The sequence below is a fragment of the Buteo buteo genome, chromosome 1, assembly GCF_964188355.1.
Source record: "Buteo buteo chromosome 1, bButBut1.hap1.1, whole genome shotgun sequence".
NCBI lineage: Eukaryota > Metazoa > Chordata > Aves > Accipitriformes > Accipitridae > Buteo > Buteo buteo.
The window spans coordinates 60,589,398-60,604,735 of record NC_134171.1 but is presented as its reverse complement, the minus strand read 5'-3'; the positions used below and the strand labels follow the sequence as shown (position 1 = coordinate 60,604,735).

Sequence of the window (15,338 nt, the reverse complement as noted above, 5' to 3'; positions counted from 1 at the left end):
GAGATGTGTCTAGCCTCCCTCTACTCAGTAAGGGGTCAGAGCACTTCTGGGGCACAGGAGGACTGATTCTGAATGTTTGACATCAGTTACATAAATCAAGCCCTAAAATGACTTGTTTTTTCCCCTTATTGTCTTATAAAGGGTGAAGACAAGTAACTGCAACATAAGTACACACCCCCAATATGCATAAGGCAAAAGGAGATGAAACATATCCATAACACCTACATTGTAATAGTTCTAGTACCCGAAGGAAGATATGGTAAAAGGAAGAATCAGGGCCAGAGGTGGATAGAGAGAAGCAGGAGATGATAAAGGACAGCACACCAAACCTATCATGTAGCTCAAACATGCCACACCAGGCAGTACAAAAAAACCCCCATGAGGTGTGTCTGTTAGAAGATGCTCTGCCTAGTTAATCTGCATCTCATTTTCAAGTTTCTAAACCAAAACTTTTGCCCTGCTCCACCTTTTCTACCAAAGCACAATCCTAGAATTGTGCTTTTTGGCATGAGGACCATATGGAGCACAGCACTAAGCTATGTTGCTCCAGCATCTGAATATCCAAACTCCCATTTTGGCACAAAAAAAAAAAAAAAAAGGAGGCAAGATTTTTCAGAAAGCGCCATTTCTATTTTGACAACCTGAACTGTCAAACTGAGTTTGCATGTGAAAAGTGAACACTCGTGACAATCTGCGCCTCTTTTTCTCCCAACACCAGGCACTGCTGAGCTACATCCCACGATTCCACAGCCACCGAGCGAGCGCCAGCGGGTGAAGCTGCTTTTGACTCAACGCCTGCCAGGCTTTCAGAGCTGCTGAATTCACACCTCGGCCGGCCCTCCACCCGCCTGCGCCCTTCCCCTCAGACGCCGGCACCGAGAAAGCACACAGACTGTCACATCCCCTGGGACAGAAGCTGCCACCTTCTTACGTCCCCTCCCCCAGAGACCGGCCGCTAGAGGGGAAATAGAAGCGGGGGGGGGGGTGGGGGGACCGGCCCGGGTCCCCTCGCTGCCCCCCCTCAGGGCCGGCCCGGGATGGCGGCGGGGAGGCCGAAGCGCAGCACCTCACGCCGGCCCCGACGGCTCGCCTGACGTCACTTCCCGCCCGCCGCCACGGGGCCGCCCCTAACGGCCGTTCTCCCCCATGGCGGCGGCGGCCGGGGGGGCAGGCGGCGGCGGCGGCGGCGGCTCCTCGGCGGCTCTGGGCGACAGCGGCGCCATCGACTACTCGGTGCACGAGGCGTGGAACGAGGCCACCAACGTCTACCTGCTGGTGGTGCTGGCCAGCCTCGCCCTCCTCGTCTACGCCCGGCGGTGAGGGGAGGCCGCGGGCCATGGGGGGAGGCGGCGGGGGGCGGGGCGAGGGCTCCCGCCGGGAAGCGGCCGCGCCGGCCCCACGTGGAGCCGGGCCGGGCCGAGCCGGGCCGGGCCGGGCCTCTCACCGCCTCACCGCCCCCCCCCCCCCCCCGCCTTCATTCGCAGGAACAAGAGGAGGATCATGCGCATCTTCACCCTGCCCCCAGCCGCCGAGACGCCCCCCGAGCCCAACTTCTACGACAGCATGAAGAAGATCCGCCTGCGGCAGCAGCTGGAGATGTACTCCATCGGTGAGTCAAAGGAAAGAGGGGGCTCCCCTGGGCCTGTGGGTTTCTGGGGACGGCCCCTGCAGGGGTGGCCTCGAGCCTGCCTGTCCTCGCGCGCTGTGGGGACACCAGGGCGGAACCCCGGCCCTGCGGCACCGCACTGCGAGCAGGGGTTCCGCAGGAGCACGGGTCACAGGATTGAGGCGCGAGGGAGCGGCCGTGCAGTTCTCTTCTAGCTGTCGAAACGAATCTGATGTTGAAGTTAAAAAGAGCTGGGAGTGTCTGAATATTGTCAAGACGTGGATGGATTTGTAAAAGTTGAGAGGATGGTGAAATCACGAGTAATTCAACTTCATAAATTGAAAATAAATGAGAGTTTTACTGTACCAACAAGTGCCACTCCCACCTTAATGCTGAAGGTCAGGTTGGAGTTAGGATAGAGCCCTGTGCCTCTGATACTCCAGAGGTCCAATTCAGAGAAACATCTGTACTTGCTTCACATCTGCCATACATGCAGTTCGAGGGAATATGGGCAAGAACTGCTTCATGAGTTGAAACCCCTTTTTAAAAGTAAAGATTTAATGTCAAGATTCTTAAACCAGGCTATTGTGTTCTGTAGGAACAACAAAGGATGTACTTCCTACAGAGAAATGCCTGCTGGTATTCGTTGTTGGTGTTTGTTCCGCTGCACACAACTCTTTGATCTCCCTTTGCCTTGCTAACCGGATTACTTTTGGAGTCAATGTAGTTGTTAGCTTGTGGCATGTATATTGTGGAGGAGATGAGTGATGTGGAGATCAGCAGTGTGACTAATGAGTCGTTCAGGTCATCTGTAATAGTACTTCTGAAGACATAGTCTTTAATTTTATTTTTTTAAATGAAAGGACCTGAATGGAATCATAGTTCTCTGCCATTAATTTACTGACATTTTGCTATGACCCTACTGTTCAGCCTTTCCAAGGCCATACGCTAAAGGACTAGTACCACGCGGTGACTGAAGCTTCCCCTTGTGTGGCTAAGTGGTGAAATTACATTCTCTCATCTTAAGTCTATTTCTTGATTGTTATCATATTTATACGTATATATATAGATATTCTTACATGCACATATATATATATACACACATGCATATAATAAATGGTATAATCGGTGTTGACCGGTGTTTCTTTTTTTCAGCAAGGAAGTATGAACAGCAGCAGCAGCCACCAAAACAGACTGAAAGCGTACAGCTCTCAGTGGAATGAAGCCCACAGTTGTAGGAACTTGGGATATATTTCCAGTGCTGAGGATAAGAGCCAGTGTGGAGCTATTTTCAATGCCTCTTAATTGATACACAGCTGAAGGCCAGGGGAAAAGAAAGGGGACTCTGCTAAAAACTTTGTTCTTGGTAGCTTTTCTCTGAGCCCCGTGAAGTAAACTGAGTGCCTACTGAAACATTCAGCATGAAAGTAGCCAACACAGGGCAGACCTGCGCAGAGAAACCTCTGAGGGTAGGGAAGTGCAGTCTCACCAGTGTTTTAAACAATTTCTTTCTCTGCTGGCACCTTGGAAATCAGCTCCTACCTTCTCTGGTGATGGCACCCTAGAGAAAGCGAGGCAGTAACTATCTGCCTGGAAGCTCTTTTGTTCCTTGATGATGCATTGTTGAATTTGCTGAATGCGTTCAGTAAATGTGAATGAAGATACTGTGGCCTTACTGCCTAGCGAAGGTGAACAGCTCAGAGAGCCCAGAGTGTCGCTGGCGGTAGTGCGGAAAGATCCTGCTCTCTGTGTTTATATGGGGGTTGCGTATGCAGCACTGTGAACCTTGCCTGGACAAACTTTGAGAACTGAGAAGTACACAGGGAACTGCATGTCTAAAAGACATTTAAAGCCAATACTATCATGTTAATAGCAAAGGTGGTTAGCTTAATTTAGTCAAATTGCTTTAAAGAATGGGATGGTCTATTAAAATTTGCATCAACAGGAAGATCATGGCTTATCCAGAAGAGACAACACACCCCAGTTACTTTTTTCTTTGTAGGTAAATCACAGAATCAGGTAATTTAAAGAATACTGCAGAAATTACTTCTTAATAAAAGTATCTAATCATGAAAAATACTTGAAGATGTATCATGCTGTAATTCCTAACATTACATGACTTGAATAGGCCGAGTGGTGAACAGAACGCCAACAAACAGCACAGAGAGCTGGGAGCGTGTGCCCAGCAGGAGGTTTTTGTCCAATTCGGTGCTAAAATATACTGAGTCTTGGAGCAGTGGTAAACAGCACTGCAGTTCCACTCAGATATGAGGAAACTTGGCTTTGTTCACCACATCTTCCTTATTAGACTGAAATTATCTGCGCTTTAGTGTCCGTCTGCAGGGACAGTAAAACATGACGTGGGCCGCGCTGACCGTGGCAGGAGACGGCGACGTGGGTTTGCCCTGCAAAAAGGGCTCCTTTGGGTCAACTCCTGCCGTCTTGCCAGCCGTGCCGATGGCCCCTTTTGACAGCTCACCGAGGAGAACAGAAGCGTAACTCGGCGGGGCCGAGGGCTGGCGGCAGGAAGCGCCGTTCCCACGCGGCGACGAGGAGGAAGAGGAAGGCCGCGGGAAGCCACGGGGCTGCCTCCCCGGAGCCCCCCCGGTGCCTCTTCCTTCCTACGTTACTCCGGCCGTATGAAGAGCCGGCTCCGCACCGCCGCCCCGTTACTTAGCGGTATTCACGCGGGACCGAGACCCACCCCCGGCGCGGCTGCCCGCCCGGCGGAGGCCGCCCGCCCCGCGTCCCCACACAGCCCCCGGAAGCGGCGCTTCCTCCCCCTCCCCTTCCCCGCGCAGACCTCACTTCCTGCCGTCGCTTCCGCCTCCGGGCCGCGCCGGCTACTGCTGCCGCCGTCGCCGCCGCCGCTGCTGCTCGGAGGCCGGAGGGCGCCCGCCGGGCGGTGAGTGGGGCCGCGGCGGGGGCGCCCCGCCCCTCCCCTCGCCCCGTCCGCGCGGAGGGGAGGGGAGGGGAGGGGGGCGCCTCAGCGGCGGAGGCGCGCGGGGGGCCGTTGTGAGGCGGGAAGGGGCCGCCTGAGGAGAAGGCGCGGGCGGGGGCGGGGACGGGGCTGGGGACGGGGACGGGGACGGGGACGGGGACGGGGAGGGGGGGCCGGCCGGCCGGCGCCGGCTCCGGCTCCGCTTGAGGCCCGCGGGCAGACTGCCTGCCGCCGGGCCGGGTGGGCTTTCCCCTCAGTGCTCCGCGGGAGGGCTCCCCGCCTGCGGTGTCCGCCTTCACCCCGCGGTCGCCGTCGCGGGGCTCGTGGCGGTACCGAGAGCTCAGCCCTCCCGCCCACCCGAGCGGTCAGCCGGGGAACGGGCAGCGCGGGGACGAATCCCTTCTAATGGCGCATCTTCTGTAACGCTCGCCAGGGCTGCTCTCCCCAGCAGCCGCCCGGTGTGCGGCTCCATATGTTTCGATAAAGCAGCATGTCAAGATGAACCCGTTCTTTCCGGTTTACTACGCCCAGCCGTCTTTCTGCCTGTAGCTAATAATCGCACAGTTTTCCTCTCAGTGGAGCTGGGGGCACCGTGAAGCGCTTAGAAATCTCGAGTGGCTTGTGCTCTTGGACCTGAGGTAGTGGCACGGGTATCTCACTGACTTACTTGTCGAGGCAAAACGTTTTTAAGGAGAAGTAACAAAAGCAAAAGCTTTTCCAGGGCGTGCGCCTTTTGCATTTGCTAGGGTGTTAGAAGCATGCTGCTTGAGCCATGAGTGAAGGGCAGGTAGTGGTTTGTCTTCCCGATTTAAGTGCAGCTATCGAAGTTCTGTCCCAGCAAAACTATACCCTCTTTTCTTGGGTTTTTATATTTCAGTGTTACAGTACAAGTATGCTTTGGGATAGAAGGTGCAGTCAGCTTTTAAAGTTTCAACTTGGATTTCAGCAGTGATTTTTTTTACCCATTAATTCACGATATTGCATGTAGGAAAAGGTGCTTTCTTCAACTGGTAGTAAAAAAATCGGTGCCTAAAAGCAAAGGCAGATAGGGTAGAGACAATACATCTGGAGTTTTTTGCACCCATTCGTAGTAGTCAGGCTTGTAGGCATGCACAGGAATGGATTCTCAAACTCTCATGGAACTTTGTTCATGCTGAATTATTAGATGTCTTGGATGGGGAAAGCGTGTGACCTTTAAGAAAATTGTGCCAAAGTTTTCTTTAGTTGTGTTTATTTTTGAGAATGCTGTACAGAGGCAAATCTTTCCAGCTTACCCAATACTGTTTAAAAACCTATTATGATATGTAGATTTCGTGGTGTCTGATCACACAAAGCATGCAAGGGATGGCTTTCAAAGCCATTAAGACTTTGCATCTATAAGGTACCGCAAAAAAGCATTAAGAAGTTGCTCTCAATTATAACTCAGATGTTTTTGAGAATCTGACCGCTCTGTTGTGTCCATGGGAGCTGCTATACTGTCAGATCTTTGTAAATGCAGTCTTCAGATGGAGTTACAACCATGACTCTATAATCTTATGTGAAAACTATAATCTTCTTTTAAGCGGTGGAAAAGTCATCTCTCTCCTCGTAACTAAAATGTGGCTGGCTAGGTTTTATGTTCAGTGCTGCACAGAAGATCAAAGCTTTTCAGATAGAACTTCATAAATTTTGTGACAAGGCTCAAGAGGGTCTTAAATATTTCTAAGCTATGAGTGTGGCTGTGTTTAAAGCTGAAGACATTGTAAACTCTGTGGGCCTTGTAGTGAAAATATCTTCCTTCATGTCACGAGCATTTTGAGTTTCAGTCCAGTGTTATATGCCCAGATAGTATGAATTAGCATGTGCTGGCTGAGCCCAGATGAGAAAGTACCCTGTAGCAGCTGCCGTGATGCCTTATAGCCGTAAGAGTTAGAAGTTTCAGCAGCGTGACACTCAGGTGGTGCTAAACTTGGTCTCAAACTTTCCTTCCAAAACTGCCTGATCCATTGAGAAGACCCGCAGTAGAAGCCTTTGCTGTACGACTTGTACTGCTGATGCTAGTAGAAGCTCTGAAAATAGGGAGAAGATCCCAGCGCCTTCGTCCAAGGATGGTTTGCAGGGAAACTTCTTCAGCGCAGTGCTGAATATTCATTGAGAATATTCTAACCTATGATGAATCTTTCTGTAATTTGTGTTTTGCATATATGATTAAGCAGCGTTGGCCAACAGCCTGGTGACAGCACGAGGCTCTGGAATGTCTCCCTGTTGCCTGGGTAGTTTATTCAAGTTAGCTTACTTCCGTGAGCATAATCGCTCCTTTTAAAGTCCTCCTCAACTCAGGAGTGCCACTGCTATTGAGCAAGCCGAAATTATACACGCTGAAGAGAGAAAGGTGGGTATGTTGCAACTTAACCTCTCTTTTGGATGAATTCAAAAGATTTTGCCCTGGCCCTAATTTCTACATTAAAGAGATTAAAAGTTGTCACTACGTGCCTTCTTCAATGGGGAAGAAGCACCTCATAGGAAAACGTGTTATTAACTCTGTGATGTCTTTGGCCTGTTACGCCTAAAGAGCAGTAGCGTTTGGAGGAGGCTTGCTGACAAAGTGCAGTCTTCAGTCGTGGTTGCTTACGCTCCAAATCGGAAGTAGTGATCAAAAGGCGTTCCCTTTCCCCTCCAAACATTTAAACCGTGTTTTAGTCATGGTAAAGAACCTGGGTGATGTCACCTAGTTTATTAACGTAGTCACTCAAGCAAAAAGGCAGCACTTGATCTTGTCCTTGAGACAGGGCTGCCGCTGAAGAGCAGAAGGTTTCAGTGCCTCAGGCCCCTGAGAATGGAGGTAAGATCCTTTACTTTGCAGCCCTGTTTCTGTTGTGGCATAAGAGTTAAGGGCTATGAACAAGTTTCTTGTAGTCTAACAAGCTCCATCAGAAATTGGTGTTGCCTGGGTCGGCAGGACTCCCTGCTGGCTAAGGGACAGATACCGAGTATGACCAGAGAAGTTGACTGCTGGCAGAACACCTTAAAGCCAGTGCAAATGTCTCATGAGAAATGTGATGTTGGGAAATGGAAGTTGGTGCTACTTCTTCCATAAGAGAAGACAAGAAGGGAGGAGGAAAAAAACCACACGTCGTGTTAAGAGAAAAAGGCTCCGGATTTTTTTAGGCAGGAAAAATCCTGCCTTAATAATGTTTTTTTTCCAACTCTCTGATAAAAAAGGCTGATAAAACTTCTCAGTGTTCAGTTGTCCCTGTGAAATCTGTGTTTACAAGGAAAAGGCTAAGAACCGTTTTAAGAATGAAGGTGCTTTGCCTGATTTTTGCAAGGAATGTCTAAGCTTTGGGTGTTACTTTAATAAAAATAATTCCTGATCTTTTTATGGAATATCTAAACTCTGGGCGTTACTTTAATAAAAATAACTTCAAACTCCAAGATTAACAGAATTGCTAAAAGGAGTTAGTTCTCAATGAGAAAAACAATAAACTGAATTTGGAATTTCTGAACCAAGCCCTCGAAGGCAATTTGTGGCAAAACTCCAGAAAAAGGAAAAAAAAACCCCAACAAAAACCCCTCGTTTTTATAAAACAGCCGTGTATCTTCTTTCTGAATTATAACTAGGCACTCCTTTGAAAAGCGATTCTCTCCTTGCAGACGCCTAGGAATGAGATGTTTTAGGAGAACTGGGTTTAATTTTATTCTAACAGTAAAATGAATTAAGAATCCTAAAAAGGGGCTGCTCAAGTTAGGGATTTGCTGAAATTGGAGTCTGAGAAAATAGCTTACATTTGCACATCTGAAGAAAAACTTAGATCCTGTGTCTGTGAAGGAGTAGTCCCCTTCAGTTTCTGTCAGGCTGTCAGACGTGCTGGAACTGGTTTTAGACATCCATGATGTATAAAAGGCACACGTGGTTCTATAGCTTGCTCCTGAGAAAGATCGCAGTTTGGACAAGATTATAGAAACATTTGTCTTTTTTGTAATGGAGTAGAACGAGTATTTGGAGAAGACTCAGCCGGCAGGAGGGCTGTATTACTTTCCAAAATATCCTCTGGGTCATCCTGGAAACATAGTTTGTAATATGCTCTTGACTGACAGCATAGGGTGTGAAGCATAAATTCCTAAGCAGGAAAGATGTATGTATGTTGGTTGTGCAATGGGAGACTCCATGTGATGTCGTTATTTATGGCGCTTCTCTCAAATGTCTTTCTGGGACTCGAACAGCTGCTGTGAACTTTACCCAGCACAGAGTACTCAGTATGTTTGAACGACTCTATTTTGCCATTGCTCAGATCGTGGTGTACGCTCTGATGAGCAATATTAGAACCAACTTCTGTGACACTGGTTGTAAAAACAGAGCAGAACTTAGGGAACCCTTTTACTGATTGATGAAAAGCTTGAAAGGGTGAAAAAGTAAGATTATCATCCTCCATAGCTTAATTTGGTGGACATCAGGGAGTGATAGTTGAAGGCATCCAATTTCTTTATACTGTAACATGGAAGGAAGAGTGGACTGACAGAAGAGGAAGACTTGCTTTTTCTTTTCAGAGGGAGGCTTGGAAGGGTAGAGGCAGACATGCAGGCTTTTTCAATCTTACCTTTTTTCTTCATGACCATCTTGTTAAATGGCAGCAACTGTTGTTTGCAGGAACTTTCCCTTGCTTTGGTAAAGAGTTGTGGCTTGTCGTGCATTTTCATATGTGGCAGTGTCATTGCTAAGTAGATCCAAATCTACAGTCAGATAAGGCTTGGAATAATTGAAGTTCTTAGCTCAACTAAATAACCAAGTTCACGTGATCTGTAAGTGGCCAGCAGATTTTTTCTTAGGCAAAGTATGTACTGCTTGTATTGCATATTTATTTAAAGCTAATTTTAGCACAACAGATTGAGAATTCTAGCAGCCAAAAATACCTTTGTTGAGTCCGTTAAAAGATTTCCTTACCTAAACTCTGTTTTTGTGCGTGACAAACAGAAAATATCGCATCTTTTTGACTTCATATTCAGTAATGACTCAGAAGTGGTGAAAGCATTGCACTCAAGGCCTCCAAGATTACTTTTGCCACTGCTGATGGGAGAATTGTTCTATATCATTACTGTCTTCTCTTTCAACCTCAGCAAATACTGAAATGCCAAAGGCAAACCACTTGATGGCTGATCAGAGGTCCTAGAGATGTTGGTATGTCAGTGCTCTGAAACTTGTGGCTTGGACTGCTGTTTGAGCATTGCCTAAGAGCATTGTAGAAGCACTCAATTCAGTATGTTGTCTTCATACATGTGAGACAGAAGAACAGAAAAGCATTGATGGCCTCTTAGAAAGAAAGTGTTAAGATCATTGCTCTGGAACAGTGTTTCTAAGACTGCTGTGTAACTACTAAACAGCATGGGGAGGTCATTGAGAAGTATGCAATGGGACCTTTTAATTGCCATTATAAGACCTGTGATTTTATTGACTTTAATCAGTATATGATACTCAAATAGAGAAAGAAGTTACATATGGTTGTATTACTTAATGAGCTAACAGTTGGCTAATTGGTGCCTGTTACCAGTTCTGTTATTGCGATTTTGATCATTAAAGAGCTCCATTTGTTTATGGACCATAGGCTGGGACAGGAGTTTTCTCTCGACTAGTTGCTTGCTTGCCTGAAGATCCTTCTAAGGAGGGATGAAATGGTGTGACTTTCTTTTTGGTTTAGGCAAAGAAGTATTCCCTTGCCATAATTCACCAGTTCCAAGCCTGTAATTAAAACACTTGTGGTAAAACAGTGATGGCTATGTGGTGTTTCTCACAGATGCTGTAAAAATCTCTGTCATCTCCTTGGGGGGCCATCTTCCCATAAGATACCAGCCAGACCTACTCTTTCTCTCCTAAAGACTTTGGGATTAAGAACCTGTGGCCTGGGGTCCAAAGTTTTAATTCCAGAGGCTGGGAGAAGAAAATGCAGCCCAAATAGTTACTGAAAGCAGGACTATGTTTTGGGGAGATGAGAGGATCCAGAACCTCAAGTTTGTTCTAAGAGTCTCCCTTCCTCGTCTGCCGCTTGCATACTTTTTTTTTTTTTTTCCCCACCAAACTTTTGTTGAATGAAGGTGTGGCTTTATACCTTGATGCCTCTTGCAAGCCTTGTGTGAGCAGAAACAGCAGTGGTTAATTGCACTGGAGTTTTAGTAAGTACTTGGCATAATAATGATGGTGACTACGACATGAGCTCATCCATAAGTAACAACATAGGCTAAAGTTATTGCACAGAGGAACCTGCGCAGGAGAGCCTGCAGGAACATCAGCCAAGAGCAAAATGCGATTGGTTTTGCTTGGTCGGACACTGTTGGTCTTTATCCAGGCATGAAGATGGGAGGGAAATTCTTTGCTCAGAGGGAGAGGTTCCTGTGTGACCTTGAAAAGCCCATCCTGGTATACTTCTTGTCTGTTCTTTTATAACTAAACTTATCAGAATCTCAGGGGGGTTCAAAGAGCACAACACAGGGCAAAACAGTTTGCTTATAAGGGTGGCAGCTCTGGAGTGGAAAACATCAGAGAAGTGAGCTTGCAAGATCTGGAAGAGGGTAGGGCCTGATGAAATTCTGCTGGAGCTGCCAGCTTCCAACAGATCCCAGAAATTTAGTGTATAGAAATGTAGCTGGATAACTGATAGAGGTTGCTAAGTTGTTGTTTTATAGGCCCTCAGATTATGTTCCTGCTCTGTAACAGAGCACAGTATGGCATGGGAGCTTACAGTGCAAGCCAGGCTGGAGCCCTCAGAAAGGGAAGAGAGGTGGTTAATCGCTGTGCTAGTTCCCATAGTGTAAGAACAAAGGGATGTTTAAATGAAATTGAAAATCAGTACATTTGAAACCTGGCATAATTATACCACGTGATATTACCGAGGCCAAAAGTTTAGTCGGATTCCAAGCAGACCTGGACGTTTATATATACAATGACAATGTCCGGAGTTGCAGTAAATAGGATTAAAAAGAAATTAAGCATATAAACCTTCATGCTAATTGATGAGGTCAGGAAGGAATTTCCCCTTTGGGTGAATTACATCATTGCTCACTACTCGAGCTGTTCCACCTTCTGAAGCATCTGGTCCTGATCACAGGAGGCAGGATTCTCAAACAGATGGACCAGCAATCTGACCTGTTGTGGCAGTGCTTAGCTTACCCTGACTGGGTAGGATCTTGTTGAAAGGGTTTGAGAAGCGGGTTTTTGGGGGGTTTGTGGTTTTTTTTTTTTGGATTTTCTGAGGCCACCTCTGCGCCAGTGTATGTCTACTTTTCCAGTTTCACATTGGCGAAAGAGGACAACTGTTGACCAAATGCCTTTAACGAATCGTGAGAAGTGCCTGCTAACATGTCAGCAGCAGCCCATGTAAAGATGGAAGCTGTGATGGGCACATAAGGCATTGCTGTATTGCTCTGTGGATTAAAAAGAAGCTCTGTGAGCAGCTGAGCTAGTGAAGATGAGAGTTTCCTGCAGCTTTCTCAGTTTTGGTGGCACTGTGGTACCTTAAACGTCTTCCTTCTTTCTTTCCATTACACAGCAGTACCATTAGTGTCCCTGATTTTCCCAACAGCACAGTGCCTGAGCAGCCTCTCACGGCCTCATAGTTCTTGAGTATAATTTAATCAAAACATGATGTCTCCCTGGTGTTTCTGAACCAGGCACGTTGCTCAGGGGGCTGCCTCAGTTATTTATTCTGCAAGCCTGTTGTAGGAATTGATCACCTGTGAAATCTCTATCTTTTTCCATCAGATCAGGTTGAAATTGGCGTTACAATTTATGTTTCTGTGCATGGGACAGTTGGTGTGGTTATGTAACCATTGTTTCCTTGGGAAACAAAGAAGAATATCAGTTTTCCAAGCAAGTTGCCGTGGAGTACTTTTTCTCTCAAAGCAATTCGGTGCATGAACAGTTACACCAAATAACTGAGGCACGTATGCCTTTAAAACATGCACTGTTTAATCTTAAGACTTTCCCCAAGGTATAAGGGGAAAGCTTCCTTGCCAAAATACTGTAATTGAGTTAACAGTCCAGGAGGTTTCTGTGTTTTGTTACTGAGCTACAAAATTCTTCTGCTGGTGTTGGCTGCTATGAAGATCAAAGTTAGAAGTACCAGCCTGCCAGTAAGTTGTCTCTTCAAAAGAAAACTGAAAATTCCTCAATTGTTTCAGGTGACAGCCAGCATCAGATCTTTTTGGCAACTATTAATCTTTTTCTGCAGTTCTTTTTCTGCATGCAACAGTGAGCAACCTGGATGTCTTGTAATCTGTATGGTGCATATGCTGAGTTTAGAGATCTGATTAATGAGTGAGCATGTCACTAATAAATTGAATTACTTGTCCGCAATTAATTTCTGGTGCTCAGAGAGAATATGGAGGTATGATGATTATGGAACAGTGAAATTGTGGTTTCTTTTTTTTGTATACAGTGATCATCGTGATAAAAGATTAAGGAACACTGTGGTATAAAATAATTGGATGGTATCTGGGCATGTTCTGGATGTCCTGCTGACGGGACGTGTGGCTGCCTCAGCTTTTGTGCTCTGTACTTGAGATCTGTGATAGTTGCCTTTCTAGAGTAGGCAATAGCATGTTTCTCAGTAGCAGGCATGATCACTGAGGTACAGGCTTTCAGGACTGTTTGCCTCCTAAGCACTTGTGAGGGTAAGGACTTCTTCAAGAGTTCAGAATTGAGGGAATATGTATTTTTCTTCAACATATAATCCCTGCACAGCAAATACATTTCTGTCCAGTTACTTAACAGCTATCGTTTCTGCAGTACGCAGGGCATTGTCAGAGGGTTTCTTGCTTTGACCGTCCAAGGCTCGGTTTTCTTCTGTACTGCAATGTGCAAGAACCAAAGCCAAGACTTTTTGTGCTCAGATGGGACTCTGTCCCTACAGCTGTCTCTCGTTTCTAGTGTAAGAGAGCTGAAACTACACATCATTTTGCTAGGAGGAGTTGGTGAAGGACTATGCTGTCTTTCTGTGTCAAGTATGCCCCGCGTATGGAGCATGCTGCTGTCAAGTGCTTTTGCAGAAGAAAGGAGGATTTCAGATGGGAGGTGGAATTCTGAGAATTTGAGATGGTAGCTGATAAGAGGTAGGATTAGGTCTGCCTCTGCTAGGAAGAGATTTTGGTGCTAATGTTTATTTAAAGATGGCCTTAACCCTAAAAGGGAGAGATAAAATTGCTTTCGTGCTTCTGTCTCACTGAAAGCTGGCTGGCAGAATGGTTTTGGTGCCTGCTTATCTGCACTGAAGGCTTCATGGCTGGGGAGGCTGCAGAAATAATTTCTCCTGCACCCCCTCATTCAGCTTTCAGGCAAAATCGTGAGGCAGGCAAATGGTTTGGGCTGCATGTTTGGACGCAAGATGGCTGTCTCTCCATTTTGCGCATGAGTCATCCCTCTGCCTTTTTGTTGTTAGGCTCTGAACAGTGCTGCTGTTGGCTTTGGGCCTGCTTGATCCCAAGTTTTGGATGGGAGAAACAAATAAGCAAGTCCCCTGCACCCCACCCCCAAACTTCATGACATGATTCTGGGGACAGAGACATGTTGAAAATACCTGAGGCCTTTGTCACCTTGTAGTTAAACTGCCATAATGCAGAGGAAGTGTCTCCTCCAGTACCTGATAAGTGTGTAAAAATGCAAAGGTAGTGTGGAAGTTGTGTAGATTAAGGAGCAGTGGGGAAAGTAGAGGAGAGGCTTACATCCTTGTTTTTTGTCTCAGTTGTGGGCTAGACCTTTATTTACTTGGACAAACAGGTCCTGGGTAAAGATAATTTGCATTGTTTTCAGTAATAGATGAGTTAGTAGATGGGTCAGTGATTTCTTTTAGTTGAGCTGGCTGCTGCAGACTAGTTCTGCAAGCTTGGCACCTGATGATGTTTTCCACAGTATGGAAGGCTAGCCGGTACAGGATTTTTCCTGCTCATCATGTCAGGAACGGAGGTGCAGATCGGGAGATTTAATTGGTTACCCCAATTTTGGCATGCGACGTTTACATGCCTAGTTTGGCAAAACTTGGCTTTTGTGAGAGGAACTCTTATTTCCTAAAAGGAACTTGAATGACAGTTGGGATTTTATTAAAGACACAGAGGCATATTATTATTCATCTTTCCTTGCTTCATCCCTGTGATGTTTCCTGTTTTGCTTCTTGAGATACAGGTGTCATGATGAGGAGCTTCTCAGAAACAGAAGTGGATGATGAGTGGAGATGAAGAAATCATACATTTAAGAAGTTGGCTCAAGTTTCCGTTACAGGCATGGAAAGTTTCTGAGACCAAGCCATGCGAGAAGAACATGAGTAAAGAAGAGGGAGATGTAGACCCAGACTTTCTAGAAGGGATTGCAGGATTTGAGAGGACGCTGCACAAACGTCACGTAGCTTGCTTGCTTATTCATTTACCTGCACCCCTGGATTGTAATACTTTGTTTGCATATCTGTTTGGAAGTTGAAAAATCCCCTTACATCTGTGTCTTTAATATAATCATGGCTTCAAGGTTGTTTTAGGAAGAGCAGAACATCGCTGTTGTTTTTATTTGTGGATTAGATAGCTGCTGCTTTGTACTTGAAATCAATTTTGGTTTTTTGTAGAAACATACATTGAATGTGGAGAAGATCAGACCATGACCGTTATGAAATAGGAAATCAGGGGTTTTGCTTGCATTTAATAAATGGCCTTTGCATAAAAAGTGTGACAGGTGCATAGGTAAAAGGAAAAAAAAAAGAGATCGTGCTAGCCCTCTAATTTGAGTAGCCTTATAACGTATTGTTCTTATGAGGTCCTTAGACAGACGTCAGAATCAAATAT

General features: G+C 46.4%; 3 protein-coding genes across 6 annotated transcripts in view; 2 read left to right on the top strand and 1 right to left on the bottom strand.

Annotated features, from left to right (window-relative positions):
* The window catches only part of HGSNAT (heparan-alpha-glucosaminide N-acetyltransferase), a 29,299-nt gene extending 24,771 nt beyond the window's left edge, over positions 1–4,528 (bottom strand). Inside the window, exon 1 of one of the 2 annotated variants that reach the window (XM_075033187.1) lies at positions 4,410–4,528. The gene's annotated coding sequence lies outside the window, so the exon portion shown is untranslated. The remainder of the gene's footprint in view (positions 1–4,409) is intronic. The other variant, XM_075033203.1, reaches the window with a different exon arrangement.
* On the top strand, positions 990–3,685 carry SMIM19 (small integral membrane protein 19). Of its 3 annotated transcripts, none has more exons than XM_075033050.1 (3): positions 990–1,316; positions 1,485–1,609; positions 1,767–2,741. In XM_075033050.1, the coding sequence occupies exons 1-3, from the start codon at positions 1,147–1,149 to the stop codon at positions 1,898–1,900; spliced, it is 429 nt and encodes a 142-aa protein (XP_074889151.1). In that variant the 5' UTR covers positions 990–1,146; the 3' UTR covers positions 1,901–2,741. The 3 variants fall into 3 exon arrangements, with proteins under 3 accessions (XP_074889151.1, XP_074889170.1, XP_074889160.1); XM_075033069.1 differs by having other exon boundaries at positions 1,014–1,316; positions 1,822–2,741; XM_075033059.1 differs by lacking the exon at positions 1,767–2,741 and adding an exon at positions 2,762–3,685 and having other exon boundaries at positions 1,072–1,316.
* The window catches only part of SLC20A2 (solute carrier family 20 member 2), a 58,027-nt gene continuing 47,098 nt past the window's right edge, over positions 4,410–15,338 (top strand). The window contains exon 1 of the mRNA XM_075033140.1: positions 4,410–4,511. The gene's annotated coding sequence lies outside the window, so the exon portion shown is untranslated. The remainder of the gene's footprint in view (positions 4,512–15,338) is intronic.